The 16,574-nt window shown below is 50.9% G+C and overlaps 1 protein-coding gene across 1 annotated transcript in view; it reads left to right on the top strand.

The window, feature by feature from the left end:
- The window catches only part of CIT (citron rho-interacting serine/threonine kinase), a gene marked incomplete at both ends in the record, with an annotated part of 147,748 nt that overhangs the window by 48,980 nt on the left and 82,194 nt on the right, over positions 1-16,574 (top strand). The window contains one exon of the mRNA XM_080940451.1: positions 9,083-9,266. Within this exon, the coding sequence (XP_080796577.1) occupies positions 9,083-9,266 (184 nt within the window). The remainder of the gene's footprint in view (positions 1-9,082; positions 9,267-16,574) is intronic.

Here is a 16,574-nt window from a genome sequence, read left to right as displayed (position 1 = left end):
TGCTGTGGCACATGCCTTGAATCCCAGCACTCATGAGGGTGCTGAGGCAGCCCCTGAGTTCAAGGCTAGCCAAGGATACATACCCTCTCCCCAAGGGGGAAAAATAAAGCAAAACTTTTAAATGTTGGAGAAGTGGGTACCAAGATGAAGAGGCGGCAAAGAACGGAGCCACTCGGTGCTTGCGGATGCTTGTGATTCAGAGGAGGAGTGTTGGAAATGAAGATTGCTGGGGTCTGGGAGCAGATTCAGGGCACAGGAACAGGGATGCACTTTCTGCTGAAATGTGTCCCGTTGGACATTACCTGACAGAAACCCTCCAAATCCAGACCTGCAGAGAAGCGCCGTCATGACTCTCCTGCCACTGGAAGAAATGTTCCTCTTGAGTATTTCTAGCCTAATGTAGGTGGCTCCCAGATTGCTCAATACCTAGCCAAGGGGGAGGGAGGAAAAGTCACTCTACGGCAGAGAAATCTGGTTCACTTGCAGCCCAGAGGTAGGGAACACATCTCCAAGTGTATAAGCCTTTGGGAGGAACGTACTTCAATCCCAAATTACTTACTATTTCTAAGGATTTTTTTGGTTTTAAAACAGTATCGCTTTTGTGTCAGGCTGTTTTCCTTGCATGGATGTCTGTGCACCACATGCACCTCCGGCACCATTGGAGTTGAGAAGAGCATTGTGTCTCCGGGGACTGGAGTTGGCACAGGGTTTTGAGCTGCGATGTGGGTGTTAGGGATGGAGCCCAGGTCCTCTTACTTGCTGAGCCATCTTTCCAGCCTGATTTTTTTTTTTTTTTTTAAACTGTCAGTGTGTGGGCCATTTATTTGTGTTGGTACATGCACATTTGAGTGTAGGTGCCTGTAGAGGCCAGAAGAGGGCGTCAGGTCCTCTAGAGCCAGAGTTACAGGTGGTTGTGAGTCACCAGATGTATGTGCTTGAAGCCAAACTGTGGGCCTTTGGAGGGACCGTGTGTTCTTAACGACTGTTCACCTCTCTAGCCCCTAAGCACTCGATATTTAGGAGACTTGGAGGAGGAACGTGGCCTTGGAGTGGGGGGGAGTAGGTCATAACACAAATCCTGACGTCCATGGCAATCACTACCTGAGGGGATATTGGCTTAGTTGTTAGCCGACGGGTGCCAGCATCGATTAATTGGTGGAAGCACATTTTCCTATGCTAACTTCCTTATTTATCTCAAAGACAGCATGGTAAAAATTGATCACCAAAACAGTGTTACCTTAACGTCTGTTTCTGGCTCTTTGGGGAGCCAAAGGGACGAAGTCGTTTTTTACTTCACTGCCACAAACTGGTGGTGGTGTTCTGTTGGATTCTTGAGCCTCGTATAATGTGAGATTGGGTGGGTCAAGTTATCCTCATTACTCTGTACCCCAAAGAGAGGGATCGGGGTGAGTGTGAGGCTCTGGGCAATGGAATCTCTTCTCATGGGCTGAATTGCACATGTCTGTCTGTGAACCAGTTTTGTTCGCATGTCCCGTGACTCGACTTCCTTGCCCACACTGTTCCTGTGAGACCTCAGGTAGTACTGTCTTTCGCATCTCTCCACTTGAGCCTTCTCTCACAGGAAGAGCCCGTCCCTGGGTGTTTTTGAGATCCCTGCTCTTGCAGAAGGCATCCGGTTTCCCTGCTCACCGAGTCCTCCCTCTGGAGTTTGTCCTCATTCCCTTCCTTGCCACAGTGTGGCCCGAGTGTGGCTGAGTGTGCAGTTGGTCACACTGTTTGTTACAGACCTGTCCGTCTTGGGCAAACTTCTAGCACAGACCCTTCCCGTTCATGAAAGAGTGCCTCTGTGCAGCCCACTAAGACCTCCCTGATGACATCCTCGTTCAAGTTCCATCCAGGGCTCCCTCTTTAAGGTCAGCCTCACCCACAGCCGCCCTGGGCCTCTTCTCCAGCTCTGGGCTTTTACAAGCTCCACTCTTCCCCACTCCAGTTCATGAAGGTAGCTTTTAGCCAGTTCTTGAGATTCCATCCCCTCCTGCCTCTAGCTTTGCGGAATAATCCTCTGCCCTTCACACCCATAGCCCAACCCGTAGTGATGCATACAGCTTCCTGCCAGCTCAGAGCTCCCTTTATCATGGACGTAAGGTAGCTTTTCTTTTCTTTTCTTAACTCTTCCTTCATATCCTGCATAAGGTTGCACTTTGTCCGTCAGGGGACATGGAATGAATTGAAAGCGCCTTTGATTGCCCTGCATTAGTTGAACATTATCAAGTGCTCACTGCCGTCTGTCCAGACTTGGTTCTTCTTAGTGGCGTTATCACACCCTTTACTTAAGGCTTTGTCCTTCGTGACATATGCAGTTGAGTACAATATCTGTCACTCAGATGGGTGATTAGAGTTCAGGAGTAGGCTCCGCCCCGTCGCTCTCCTCCCCACCCCCTGCTCTCGGAGACTGTCTTGCTGTGTGGTCCTCGTCAGCTTTGTAACTCTCGGTTCTTCTGCCTCAGTGTCCTAAATTGTGGGAGCCACCATGCCTGGCTTTTCCTTTTTCTCCTTTCTTGAAAGATGTCGGTTCTTCACGACCAGATGAATACTCATGACTTGAGTTTCAGTAAACGTGGGGTGTTGCACGGAGTGACACATCAAGTCTGAGAAGTTAGCCCACACCCCAGGTTCTTGTCATGCGCTCCTCCAACAGAATCCACATGAAGCTCTGACTAAGGGTGGCCGGGTGGTGCTCTGAGTTCAGCAGTGTGCGCAGGCCAGCTCTTCCAGAGAGAGAGGAGACGCCCCTGCAGAGCCAGAGGAGACCAAAGCAAGACAGGCTTTTGTGTGGCTGTAGAAAAACTCAAGGTGGGAAGGAAGAGCGTGGCGGGCGTGAGCCAGGAGGGCAAGGGCACAGGCCTCACACTTCACTGCTGCTTAAAAGGAAACATGTTTGAGGACAATACATTTCCCCTCTAAAGCTTTTAGTGAATGTCAGGATTAGAGAGAGGAGAGGGACAACGGAGGGAAGGAGGAAGAGAGACAGAGAGGAAGAGGGGGTTATGAAGGAAATTAACTACAGTTCTTAAAATAGCCTTTGTTTCCGAGAGCCTTGTTCTGTCTTATAGCTGGGGGTGGGGCAGGGCTCCCCTCAATGTTACCTCTGCTATAAGGAGAACGTGTCCGCCGCCACCTTAGACACGGTGGTTTACTTTTATAAACCCAGGGAAAGCTTCTCCCGTTTTCCTCCCGTGTTTTGCATTGAGCAAAGAGCTTAGCGTGTGGCTTCGTGTGTATTCGTCATTACTCAGTGCGGCACGCATGTTGCGTGAAGGGAGCTGATGACGCCATGGCAGCAAACAGGAGAATATTCGCCTAGGTGCTCATTAACATATTTTTCAGACAGAACAATCTCGACTTTAAAGCCTTCTCATTTGATCCAAACGTCAGGCACTCCCTTTGGCAAGGTCCACGTTCCAGCCAATTCAGACATGTACTTGCTCGAGAAACATTGACCGAGTACGGCTACACGCCCATCAGTATTGCCGTGTGCCAGGTCACTGTGAGCTTAACCCTGACCAGGATTTCAGTGAGTTACAACAGGAAATACAGTTCCGTGTGTGTGTGTGTGTGTGTGTGTGTGTGTGTGTGTGTGTGTGTGTAGTGCAGGTGCTACATGTGCTGCCATGTACATTCGGAAGTCGCAGGGCTACCTTCAGCAGTCAGTTCTCACTGTGCTTTTGCTTTTTTGAGGCAGGGTCTCTCTTGCTCTTGCTGCTGTGCTGCGGTCCGCAGGCCGTCTCGCCTGTGAGCTTGTTGGCGCTCTCCTGTGTCTTTCGCTCCATTATAGGAGAGCTGAGAGTGCATACGTGTTCCCAGAATCCAAACGTACATACGTGTTCCTAGAATCTGAAAGCGAGTTGTTAGGTTCGCATGGCAGGCATTTCCCACTGAGCTCTCTGCAGCCTCATCCTCCCCTCCCAAATTGTATAAAGGCCAACAAAACAAAACAAAATAGAACAGAACATTTTTCTGTGTGGCATGAGAAGTCCAAGAACGACTCCCCACTGCCTGCCTCACACATGTGGGTTTTAGGCTTGAGCAGGGGCTTTGCTTTTCGTTTCTGTACGCATCAGAAGTGACATAGTTCACTGAGGGGGAGATACAGGGGACTTGAGGTATGCCACGCCTCTCCTTTGGCTTGGCTCCAAGAGGGCAAAAAGGGACACGGGTTGAGGTGAGGTTGCGGTGACTTCTGTGGGAGCATGCTCTTGTGGCTGAGAGACGCTCAGGGCAGTGCAGGGCTGCCAGCCTGTCCCCTTCCACACGTGATTCCACCCCTCTTACTCTCTCCTCCCAACGAGAGCCGGCGTCTTCAGACTGTTTCCTGGGTGCTGGAGGCTGACGGATCTGTCATCTGCCGTGCTGACAGTGGGCACAGTCTCTACCTAAGAGGGGTCACTAGGCTGTCTCCCTGTCCCGTCTAATGAACGTGTGCAGCCCCCGCAGTGTTGTTCTGAGACGAGGCATCCAGGTGTTTAGTTTTTCATTCTCGGCGTGTCTCGGAGTTCCAGTTGCATCTCCTCGTCACCCTGGGGTGGGCTACATGAACTCCTGAGCTGGGTGCCTTGCTGACCCTGCCTCTACCGAGAGAGCACAGTCCTCAGGTCTCCCTGGTGGGTCACTGAGCTTTCCTTCAGCTCCATTTAACCTGCTGACCTGGTTTCCTTTCCATTGCTGTGATAAACACCTGGACAGTAGCAACTTTAAGGGAGGGAGGTTTTATTTAGCTCACGGTCCACCTTACGGTCCGCCGCTGCCGCTGCAGGGGTATCAAGGCATGAACTTGGAGCAGCCGGTCACACCACGTCCAGCTGCTCAGCCCATTTTTCTTATACAACCCAGGGCTCAGACCCAGGGACAGTCTCTCACTGGGACTCTCCCAGGTGGTTCCAAATTGTGTAATGTTGACAGTTCATTAGATCTGCATTTAACATGCAGTGAGTTTTCAGCTTTACTCATTTTTAAAAACATTTCATCATTTGCGTCTGTTTGCGTGAGCGTGCGTGTGGGCCTCCTGCAGCTGGAGTTGCAGGTGACTGGGGGCTGCCTGCTGTGGGTTGAGATCCAGTGAAAGTGCCCTTAACCTCTGAGCCATCTCTCCAGCCCCGAGTTTTAAACTTTAAATCCAGTAAGAAGACTTTACCCTTCTGGATCCCTTTCAGATGCTCTTGGCTCCACATTCTGGGGTTAGAGTACTGACTTCCTTCTGTGACAAAGTGACAAAGCCATATGTACTTTACGGTCTCCTCTGCTCTGTTTTGTGACATAGAGTCTCACCATATAGCCAAGGTCACACTGAACTCATAATTTTCTTGTCCTAGCTAGGTTTCTGGTGTGTGCCACTGCGACGGCTTCTCCTGCCTCTTTAGGTCACTTTCCTCTTTGTTGTGTTGGTGTGCAGCCTTGGCATGTTCCGAGGATGTGCTAGAACTCCTGCTCTGCAGACTATGGGGTCACACCAGTGTGCCTGGCTTAGCTCTCTCACCTCAGTCCCAGTGCACTATGGAAGGGTCGACCTCCCACATGTCCTGGGCAGTGTGTGTTCACACGTTCCCTCTTTACTCACGTGTGCCGCTGTCCATGTTCATTTTTCATGCGTCCAGCTCCCGGGGCACTACACATGTAGCCAGGCTCCCCAGTTGCAGTTTCTGAGTAGCCACCTTAGCTCTTCCCTTCTAAAGGGCCGAGATAAAGGGGGTGGGCATCCTCACCCTTCCTGGAGAGTCGACTCCTTTCTGGGCCACTTCTTTGGCTTTGAGGCTGCGACCTTTCATGCTGTGTGACCGAGGCCCTTGTTTGTCGAGGATCCTTTTCTGAACTGACTATCTGGCAAGAGGTTGACATCTCCAGCTTTTACTCTGTTATGAGTAAAAACTCCCTTCTCTGAACTTGGAAATTATCTGACCTTCTTTCTTTATATATTCCCCCCCTCGGTGCTGGGGATTGAACTCAGGGTCTTGCCCATGCTAGGTAGCATTCTGCCACTGAACTATATTCTCAGCCTCGTGTGTGCATGTGTGCACGTGTGCATGTGCATGCAGATATGCGCTTCTGCATGTGGAGGCCAGTGGACCATCTCAGGTGTCATTTCTTAGGTACCATTCACCTTTATCAAATGAACAGTGTGTTCTGTATATGGTTGTGTCTGTGTGTGCCTGCACATGTGCCTGATGCTGGTGGAGGCCAGAAGGGGGCATCGGCTCCAAAGCTGGAGACACAGATGACTATGAGCCGCCCTACAGATGGCGGGGACTGAACCCTCGTCCTAGGAGAGTAGAGAATGCCCTTCTTTAGCCTCTCTCCTTTCTCTTTCTGAGACGTGATCTCACCCTGGCCTTGAACTCCCCATGTCGGCCAGGCTGGCTAGCCAGAGATGCCAGTCTCCACTGCTCAGCTCAGTGCTGGTGGAACCAAACTCACCCACACCCTTATGTTTGCTGAGCAAGCGCTTACCAGCTGACTCAACTCCCCGACCTCACCACATCACCCAGACACCGAGTCTCACTAAGTTCCTTGAGCTCCTCAGACCCTTCTCCTATGATCCCCCTGCCTCAGTCTCCTGAGTGATTGAGTGACAGGCCCGTACTAGCAGACTGAGCCTTTTTTCTTATCTTGACCACATTAATGCTTTGAGCATGGCAGAGTTTTATAGATGAGCCTTATTTTATAGTACAGAAATTCAAAAATCATAATTACTTCACTGAGGGTGGCTCCTACCTCTCTATTAATCATCCTCCTCACATAGAAATGAAATTCTATTTTAGTCTCCTACAGATAAATTAGTATATAGCGGAAAGGGATTCAACTTCTGCAAGGAATTAACCGCTCTGATAGGATTCACACAAACATTCACCTTGGTGTGCCTGTGCTTGTACAGCAGAGACTGACTACTCAACACAGATGCAGCGCTGGCTCCCTGGACTCTGCCCGCCAGCAGTAATGACGGCCACGGGTCACCTTCATGGGTGTTTACTTAGCCACGCTAAGCACTTTGCATAGATTCACCGAACAGTCAGGGCAGTGGGGGTCCACCTGTAAGCCCAATGGCCTGGAAGCAGAGGCAAGAGGATCACAAGTTTGAGGCCAGCCGTCACTGCTTAGGGACACTCTTTCAGAACCAGAAATGGCCTCAGCTCCAGTTGCCAGTGATGCCTACGGAGGCTGAGCGCCTTTCCCAGGATCACGGAGCTGCAGTGGGCAGAATCGGGAGCCAGTTCAGGTCACAAGCCTTGAGCCATTAGCCACCATGTTTCTGTCTCGGAGCCTCACACGTTCCCATCAGTGAGTTTCCCGTCGTTATCTGGCTTTCCTCGTCTAGGGATGGAAAACACTTCCTTTTGCTCCTCATACATTGTACTTTCTGTTATTTCAATTTTAATCTTTCACTTTCAAAGGAGGCATTGGGTGAGCTTGGTCAGATTGGGTTTGCACTCTGGTTGAAGGGCGTGCATGTGGGATGTGAACTGCTTTCAGTCCTGGTTCCCTTCCCATGAGCTAATGTTTAAAGCATTAAGCCTGGAGCTTTTGGCTCCAGCAGGGAAGACTGGGTTGCTCCGGAGAGAGCTTGGAGGTGTTAGATAATTCCCTGCTAGAGCACATTTACATTCTCCTATCCTCTCTTTCCCACCTCACCTCGGTGCACTCGAAGCTGAGACTGTTCTTTTGCATCTCTCAGAAGTGCCCGCCCCTCCGCGCTCGCCTCTCTGTCTCTCCTCCGCACTCCAGCTATGTCTCTGCCACTGCTTTGACTTCTGTCCCCGGGGAATGCTTCAGCAGCCATATCCTTTTGAGTCCGTGGGCTGAGGACATACCGGTATGCTGCTCACTTACCCAGCACAGAACTTTGTCCGGAAAACAGGAGGTTAAAAAGGAAGTCTGGACCGTGAAGGGCTGTGACAACTGTCCTAGGGGGAGCTCTAGCGAGCCCTGGCGGGCAGTGACTCATGCTGCTCCGTCACTCAGATCGGCATTGGCCCCTGCCACTCAGGCGGCCAGGTGGGGTTACCGCCAGAGCGCGCCCTGAGGAGTGGGGACTTGGGAGCATGCAGCCTGCACTGCGGGGGATGTGATGCCGGCTCGCCAACTTCCCCTTGCCTGGTCCACTGCGGACGCCTCAGCCTGCAACCATGGTAACACCTCTGACTGGAAATGCCCCCGGGAGCCCCCCACGATGGGCAGCCTCCTGGTGACTGATGGACAGCCACTCACAAGCCTGAGTGAGAGAGCCTAGTAGGTCTGCAGGCAGCAGAGACGATGTGATTCCACCCCCCTCCCCAGCTGGGAGTCATGCCATAAGGAGGTAGGAGCCTTGCCACAGATGTGCGGGTCTCTGTGTCCCTGCACCGGTGCTGGGTGCTGCGAATCACTGCAACTTTATTTGGCTGTCTTTTCATCGTGCTGGTTGAACTGCGGAGGATTCGATGGGCAGGGTTGTGTTGGGGGGCGGGGGGGGTGAGAGATAATGAACTAAAAACAAAAAAGTGGTTAATAGGATCTTCGAGTGGTGGACTCATCTGGCTATGAATGAACCAGACTGCAGTGGTGACCCAAGAGCCCGCTGGCCCGTTGGCTCCCCTCATTCTGGCCAAGTCATGAGACATGCATGTCTTCCATCCGACAGCCGTGGTTGTCTCCAACTATTAATTATTTAGACCTGTCTGGAAGAGGGGCTCAGTGGGCTTAGGTCATCGGCACCCTGACACCCCAGCTGTCACGGGTGGAAGGCTGCTGGAGATTATGAGGCAGGAGGCTGCCTGCTCGGGTGAGTTGTCCAAACACTGCAGCAGGATCCAAGCGACCTGTCTGAGTTTATCTTTAACCTACCTCACCCACTGCCCGGAGAGGCAAGCTGTCTGCGGATTGGTGGCCATGTTGGCAGCGAAGGGGTTAATCTCTTGTTGCTGTAGGAGCCGAGGCTGGGTCTGCCTGCGCTAGGAGCTGGGCTGAAAGCAGGCGCTGCAGTGCTGTCTCCAAACGCCTAAGGAGTAAGGCGCTTTTTTTTTCTCCCTCTGCAACAGTGTGGAATTCGTCTGAATTTCTCTCTCCCCCCCTTTCTTGTTTTTCTTTTAACCAGCTCCTCCCCCCTTCGTTCCCACCCTCAAGTCTGACGATGACACCTCCAATTTTGATGAACCAGAGAAGAATTCGTGGGTTTCATCCTCTCCGTGCCAGTTGAGCCCCTTGGGTTTCTCAGGCGAAGAGCTGCCGTTTGTGGGGTTTTCATACAGCAAGGCGCTGGGGTATCTTGGTAGATCTGAGTAAGTGACGGTGACTCTCTGGGGGACTTGCATGGATGCCCAGCACACAGAGCCAAAGGTGGTGCTGTGCTGGTGCTGGTGGGAGGGTTGGGGGAGTGCATCGGAGGGAAGCCTCAGGCTGCCTGCTTGGGGCTCATGGGGCTAGACGGTTAGTGTTTGGCTCTGCATGGCATGTTAGGTGCCTGTTCCTGTCCGTGGGGTCCTAATAGTCAGCTGGGTACTTTGGGTGAGTTTTTCCATCTTTAGTCTTATTTCGAGGGAGGAGAGTGGGAGATCTCGAGCAGTGCAGATCCCCGGTTAGAGGGGAATCTCGGATGAGTTAGGCTGAGCCGTCTGTCCATCCATCTCAAGAGGGTGGGTGGCTGGGATCCTGGCTCTATGGAAGGATCCTAAACACAAGCTGAAGGGGTTCCTGATGGGTTTAACTGAGCTGCAAGTGGCTGAACCGGAGCCTTAGCAGAGAGATGATGCTCGGCTCCTGTCCAAGTATGCTGCAAGATCAGGGATCTGGCAGCTGAGCCATTCTGAGTAAGGAGAGAGAGCACTGGCAGCCAGAAGCCCGTTCCTTCCTTCCTGTGAGCCCCCAGGAGGCGATGCAGCTACCCAAACCCTAAACAAACTAGGCTGTTAAATGAGAAATAGAGATGTTCTGTAACCCTCTTGACCTAGGGATCCTTTTCTCGGCTGATAGGAATTGTTGAGAATAATGTAGCGGCCGGGGCTTTGCTTGAAGGGTCCTGATTTCCAGACTCCTAGAATCTATGCAAAACCAGCTGCTTTCGGATGTGGGAGCCTGGCGACGTTCTGTCTTCAGGGGAGCAATTTCTCCTAGGAAGGTCTCAGACCAGCTCTGTTGTTTTCCCAATTCCTTGGCTCCCTCACACCGCAGCTCTTGGGGGGCAATGCTGGGTAACTAGTTGCTGCCCACTTAGGAGAATAACACATTTAAAAAAAAAATTCTCATTGGTAGATTCATTCATTACCTGTTTGTGTTTGTAGCTTTGATATTGATTTGAAGGATATGATATTGGTTCCTGGATGGTGTCTCCCCACAGGTACAATTTTGAGGTTCTTTAAAAGATAGTAGATTTTTCACAGGAAATTGAGTATCTGATAGAAGCTGGGTGAGTGTGGGCTGTTCTTGATTTCTGACGGGGGCTTTTACAGTGAGAGATGCCAGGGTGGGCTTTCTTACCTTGCCTGAGGTCTGGCTTTTAAAACCCAGGCAGATGTTGGCGTTATTAGTTCTGTCGTTCTTGCCGATCTTACCACTAAAAGAAGCCTGGAGGATGGCAGGAGAGGCAAAAATCTAACGCTGTGCCATCAGTCAGAATTGCAGTGGTCCAGGCAGGGCTAGGAGGTTTGACGTTGTTACCGAGGACCCAGGCAGGACTGGAGGCCCAGTGGAGGAGGAAGCATGCTTAGTGGGCAGTGTAACCGACACTATAGGTACACTGAAGGTCATAGATCCCGACTAGGGGGAGATGTGTGGGGAGTTGCTGGTCTGGTTTGCAGTGGGCTAGGTATGTTGAGAGAAAGCTGGTGTTGATCAGTGACCTCAAAAACCTGGGAGGCCTGGGCGGCAGTGGTGAGGTTTCAGGAGCAAAGACAGGAGATAATGTGAGGGAGCCCAGGCACCTCAGCCACTCTGAGACAGAGTGTGATTAATTGCTTGTTCAGGAAGACTAATTGCATCTTTCTGCTTCTCAGAAAGCTTGGGTAAAGGGAGGTCTGTCACAGGGACATCTCAGTGTTAAGGCCCAGGCACTGGCTAAATATTTGTTGACTGAATTTACTCATGAGCCTTTCCCCTGGAATGTGTTTTGTGTTGCTTTTTTTGGTTTTGAAGGTTTGCAGTTTCACCTTTGGCTGTCCAAAAACCCATCTCTAATGCATCCAGCTAGCTTGTTTGTGCCTCAACAGAATGTTTAATAAGGTCCTCGTAAAAATAAGATTCCTCATAGCAAAGCTGCGTGTTTGTTATCGGGAAGATGTAACTGGAGGCGTCTTATCTTTGGAGAACTTGATGCTTTTTCTGAGGCAGTTCAGGGCTGGCATCAGCAGCTCCTCCGCCGTGCTGGGCGGTGCTGCCGTGGGACCTGGCTTCTTTACCAGCACGGCTTGGTGTGCAGCCACAGTCTAGAAATCCCATCCACCTGTTGGTTGCAGGTGACCCCCGGGCGTGTTGGATCATAGTTAATTGGGAAGCCGATGAGAGAGACTCAGAGATGAGATTGTACAGGAGCTCCTGCAGCTTCATAGACGGAGGTGGTGGTGTGGTCTGCGGGTACCACCTTTGTCCTGTAGTGACCCTGCTTTCTCCCTGAGTTCCCTACTCTGGCTTCTCATTTCTAACACCACAGGCTCTTATTTACAACTTCCTTACTCTCTTCACACCACGGAGGAAACTGCAGATCCTGCCCCTTGCCGCGTCAGGGAAATTGACCTCAGATTTGTTAGCAGGAAACTGAATGAAGCATTTGGAGGTGGGGCTGAGTGAGCAAGGGCTTTCTATGGAGACTGTGGCCTCAGGAGTGACTCATGTCACTGTGTTCTGGTCACTCCTCACATTTCGGGGTCTTTCTCTTTTTGCACGGGGACCCCAGACTGTTTCTAAGCCAGCCATTTAGCACATTGCTAAGTTCTGGCTCAGCAAGAAGCCCAGTCTCAGTGAGTTCCTTGCTGCCCAAGTTGAAAGCCAGGGAGCTTGGTGAGAAGCAGAGTTGTTTGGTTGATCTTTGGTAAAGTTAGCTTTGGAGAGCATCCACACCAGTGACCCTTCTGTCCTCCCACCTCAAGCGATGCTGGCTGGACACTGAATCAGGGCCTTGTCCTTGCTAATCGAGCACTGAGTTCCATCCCTTCCTAACCCTTTTATGTTTTGCCCAACAAGAATCCAGATCCCACACTTTGAGTGCCTTGAGCCCCTATTTGCACGAACTTTATAATAATAGGATAGAAACAGAAACTTGTGCGTGGAAGCTTTAAAAATGCCATGGAGTCCAGCATTGTGGTGTGTCACGTTGTCCCTCCCGCCCCTGTCAGCACAGGGCGAGTCTCTTTATGTCCACCTGCCTCATTGTCCTGGGTCAGGCCAGGGCCTTTCTACAAGGCAGTGTGACCTCGGTGATCTGCTTTGTGGGTTTGATAGGGGTCTGAGTGCACTGTCTGAGGAAGGGCGTCCTCCCTTCTGCCATCGGTACGGATGCAGGGATTGAATCATCCTTTCAGACGTGGCAGAAGGTCAGATGGCCAGTGTTCAGTGCCTCTTCCTCTTGGGTTGGGAGTTGTTTGCATGGTAATATCCTCAATGGTAGCCAGCAGACCTAGGTGGATGGAACAGAACAGAAGGCACATGGAAAGGCCGAGTGACCTCCCCTGTTGTGTTTTGCCATTACTAACACCCTGGTCTGTACTTATGTAGAACTCTTCAGTGTGTCCTAAGAGACTCTGGCAAGGACTCGGTAGTGATTCGGGAGTTAGTTCCAAGTGTGGCCAGACCCACACTCAGCTCTGCAGGTCTTGGGAGTTTCCTCCTGGAAATGCTTAAGTGTTCTGGCCAACTACAAGAGTTAACATTCTGTTGACAAGAGGAGTTCTTTGTAGAGGAGGAACATGGAGGACAGAAAGACAAGATTAAGTCCCAGATGGGCATTTTCCCATCAAGTTGACTACACCAAAGCAGATTTGTTGAAGCAGTTCATAGAGCTGAGCAGGCGCGTTAGCTGCGGAATATCAGGATAAATGAACAAGACAGAGTCTCAAGGAGCACTTAAGGAGTGAAGCCAGCTCATGCTTTCTTGCTAAGTGAGCAGTGATGATCTTTCTTGGAATGCCGGTCCATTGGCATGTGCAGGCTGGGTCTCATCGGTCCTCATGTTCCTGGCACAGGAAGCTGTGGTGGGCCATTGGTGAATGTGCATGCTCCAGCTGCACTCACCCATATACTGATGGGTGCCAGGGTTCAGTTCTGTAAAAGGTGGAGGATCCCGGTCAGAGGGGAAGGTGACGAGGGACAGAAGGTTCTTATAGCCTGGTTTCGCAGGGTATCCACTCTCAGGTTCCATTTTCAGCCCCACACACAGATGAGCTCGATTAACATAGCTGCCCAAAGGGTAGCAATAGCTGTGCCCCCTCTTTCCCTGTGAGAGAGTGTGGGCTTGTCCAAGGTCTTCGAGGCCCAATGGTGGGGGGCTTCAGAGTCTCTTGACCACTGTACTGTGATGGTGCACCATATAAACACCACACAAGGAAGGACTCAGGAAATGCGTGTAGGGTGCCCAGGTTCACATGCTCATCAGAAGTCGGCTGTGTTTGGGGGGATGAAGCGCCATGAAGCTGGGGTAGATGTGAAGAGAGATGGCGCACAGGTCAAAATGTTGCTTCTAGTTTTGGCATTTATGGGTTGGTTGAGTACATAGCCAACATAGTTCTCAGATTTCTACTCATTTAGAGACACTTATCTTGTGTGTGTGTGTGTGTGTGTGTGTGTGTGTGTGTGTGTGTGTGTATGTAGGTCTTCTTTTAAAAATTCTTTTTCTTAGAACTGCTGAAAAGACAGGCAGGATAGTGTCTGTCACCTGAGTACTGTGTAGGTCTGTCCTCATGGTGCCTCTGCCACGGAAGTGACCCTGTGCTGAGATGGAAGTGTCTGTGGGCGGGCACAGCAGACAGCCCGGCCCACTTCATGACAAACTCAAGGCTGTGTCTCAAACGAGGTAGAAGGTGAGGACCAGCACCCATGGCTGCTCTCCGGCCTCTATATGCATCCTGTGGCTACGTGTACAAACCAACACTCAGACATGTGAACACAGAGAGAGACAGAGAAATAGTTTCCTTCCACATCCAGCCAAAACCTCCTTGGCCTTGTGCTTCCCACCCACATCCCTATTGCAAGGAGCCTTGTCTGTGATTCGACTTTTTTTTTAAATGATAGTAATGACAGCCCCTTCTTGTCCTTCCTAAAGTCACCTACTCACTATATTCAAGAGATGTAATGGTGACTGCCCTCAAGTGCCTGTGAGTGTCCTGCCATTAACTGGATCTTCGCTGGTCGCTTGCCTTTGGATGCTGTCTTGTGTTTTCTCTTCTCTTGCTCATTCATTTCTGTTCTGTCTGTCAAGCACACCGCGTCCTCGGCTCATCCCGCCCCGCTCTGTTTAGATGAGCGTGCGCCTGCTTCTGGGCCTTGGCAGGACCATTCTACCATCTTCTCATTTGTCTTAAGGACACCTTTAGGAACTCAGATCCAAGCAGGCATGTTCCATCTGTCACGTGTGTGCTTTGGTGGCCCCCACAGACTAGTTTGCATGCTTATTTGGGTCCCTCAAGGTAGTCATTGACCTAGCGTGCTTCATGTTCCCAAGCTTGGCTTCAGGTTGGCAACTCTTCCTTTGCCTGAGAAAATCCCTCCTGGTTCTCTCTGCTTTGCCTTTTGCCTCCCAGCCTCTCTGTGATGGACCCTCCCGAAAGAGTCATGTGTGTGGCGGCTCTTTCCCCTCCCCATCTGTAGAGTACAAGGACCATCTCAGAAAGCTATTGACTTCCCTCAGCCAACAGTGCAAGCCACTGGACTGTTAGTCAGCCCATATCTGGACAGCTTTCTCCTTTGCTCTCTGGGCTCTGAGCACTGGTTCCCTCCCTTCTCTCTTCTTTGACTCCACCTTCAGTATCTCTCTAGGTCCCTGAAACCTGCATACCACCACCTGCTGTCTCATTCAGTTCTTGCCCCCTCCCTCCCTCCCTGCCCTCCCTTTCTGCTCTCCCTCCCTGCTCCTCCTTTTACTCACATAAAAAATGACCGCTCCTCCTACCCTTCTAGGCAAGAAAATGGTGCCCCAAAGGCTCCTGCCTCTGCTCCTCCTGACACTGGCAAGGTTCTTTGATGACATTTGCACCTGTGCCACTGTTCAGTCCTCCGTATCACCCCGACGGACACTTGCTCAGACTGGTGCAGCAGGCTCCAAATGAGCCCTCTGCCTCTAGTTTTTCTGGCTGTAATCCATTCTCCAGAGTGGAATACCTCCAGAGCCAAGGCTGGATGATGTCATTGTCCTGTGGGGACCTTCAGCAGCATCTTTGTGCTCAGAATTAATAGCCTCTCCTGAACTTGACATTCAAGTGTAGTGTGCCAGGGCTCACTGAGGGCAGGGCTGCATCTTACTTTTGCCACAAACAGGGCCTTGCCTGCTGCAGGTCAAACTTTCGTCAGATTGAATTAGACTGGCGTCATCTGGGTTGTACCAATTCCTTCTGCCCAGATTATACAGCGTCTGCTGAGTGCTTCCCGTGTGCCCAGAACTCTCTATCTACTCTAAGGACTTTCCTTGCACAATCTCACAGCCTACCATAGTTTACTTGATAGGCCCTGGGAAGTTACTTTGTCTGGTTACCTCAGACCTCTGTACAACCACATAGTCATGGCTTTGCTAGTTCATGAGAAGGTCACATATGTCTAAACAGTCAAAGTAAAGGATCAACTTTTCGGAGGGAGTCACCCACACGGTCTTTACTGTCACACCACTCAGAAGTATCTATCGTGTTTAGTCAGACAAGCTGGAGATAACCAAGTCTGGTTCCCTTTGAGGATGACACAGACCATCCCTTTAGCTTTACAGATCATAAAAAACATTCATTATTTTGGGGGACTAACTGTAGCACCCCAGGAAACGTCCTTCAGAATTAGAGAGGCAGGGACTCATATCTTGGTCCCAACCCTTGCCAGTTTGAGAATGAGACAAACTTTCAGATTCCATGGGAACTGGAGTAGTGTCTGTCTGTCTGGTAGGTTTCCTGCAGAGACAGGGCCGGGGCAGGGCAGGGGCTCATGGTCTGTTGGCTGTTACCGAGATGCGCAGATGGACTGCATTCAGGGTGCTCAGCTCTCTGTTCCTTCTTGCTTCCACTCTATAGAGACATTTTGCTGATTTCTGCTCATTGAGAGAATTCAGTTCCATGCGGGGTTCCTGACATCAGGATGCCCTGATAGATATCTGCATCCATTTTTTAACTCTTAACAGTCTGATGTATCAGTTAAGTTTGTATTTCTTATAACACACTCTTTGTTAAGATCCAGTCACAAGCTGGGTGGTGGTGGCGCACACATTTCATCCCAGAACTCAAGAGGCAGAGGCAGGTGAACTGAGGCTGGTCTACAGATTGAGTTCCATAGAGAAACCCTGTCTTACTCCCTGCCCCCACTGCCACCCCCCCCCCCAAACAAACAAACAAAAAACAGTCATAGTGGCTGGCCTCTGTGCCTTGTGCCCTGTCCCCAACAAAGATGTCACCTGTTCCGTCTAACCCTTG

This window comes from Micromys minutus (assembly GCF_963924665.1).
Source record: "Micromys minutus genome assembly, chromosome: 29".
NCBI classification, from domain to species: Eukaryota; Metazoa; Chordata; class Mammalia; order Rodentia; family Muridae; genus Micromys; species Micromys minutus.
This window is presented reverse-complemented; position numbering and strand designations above follow the sequence as displayed.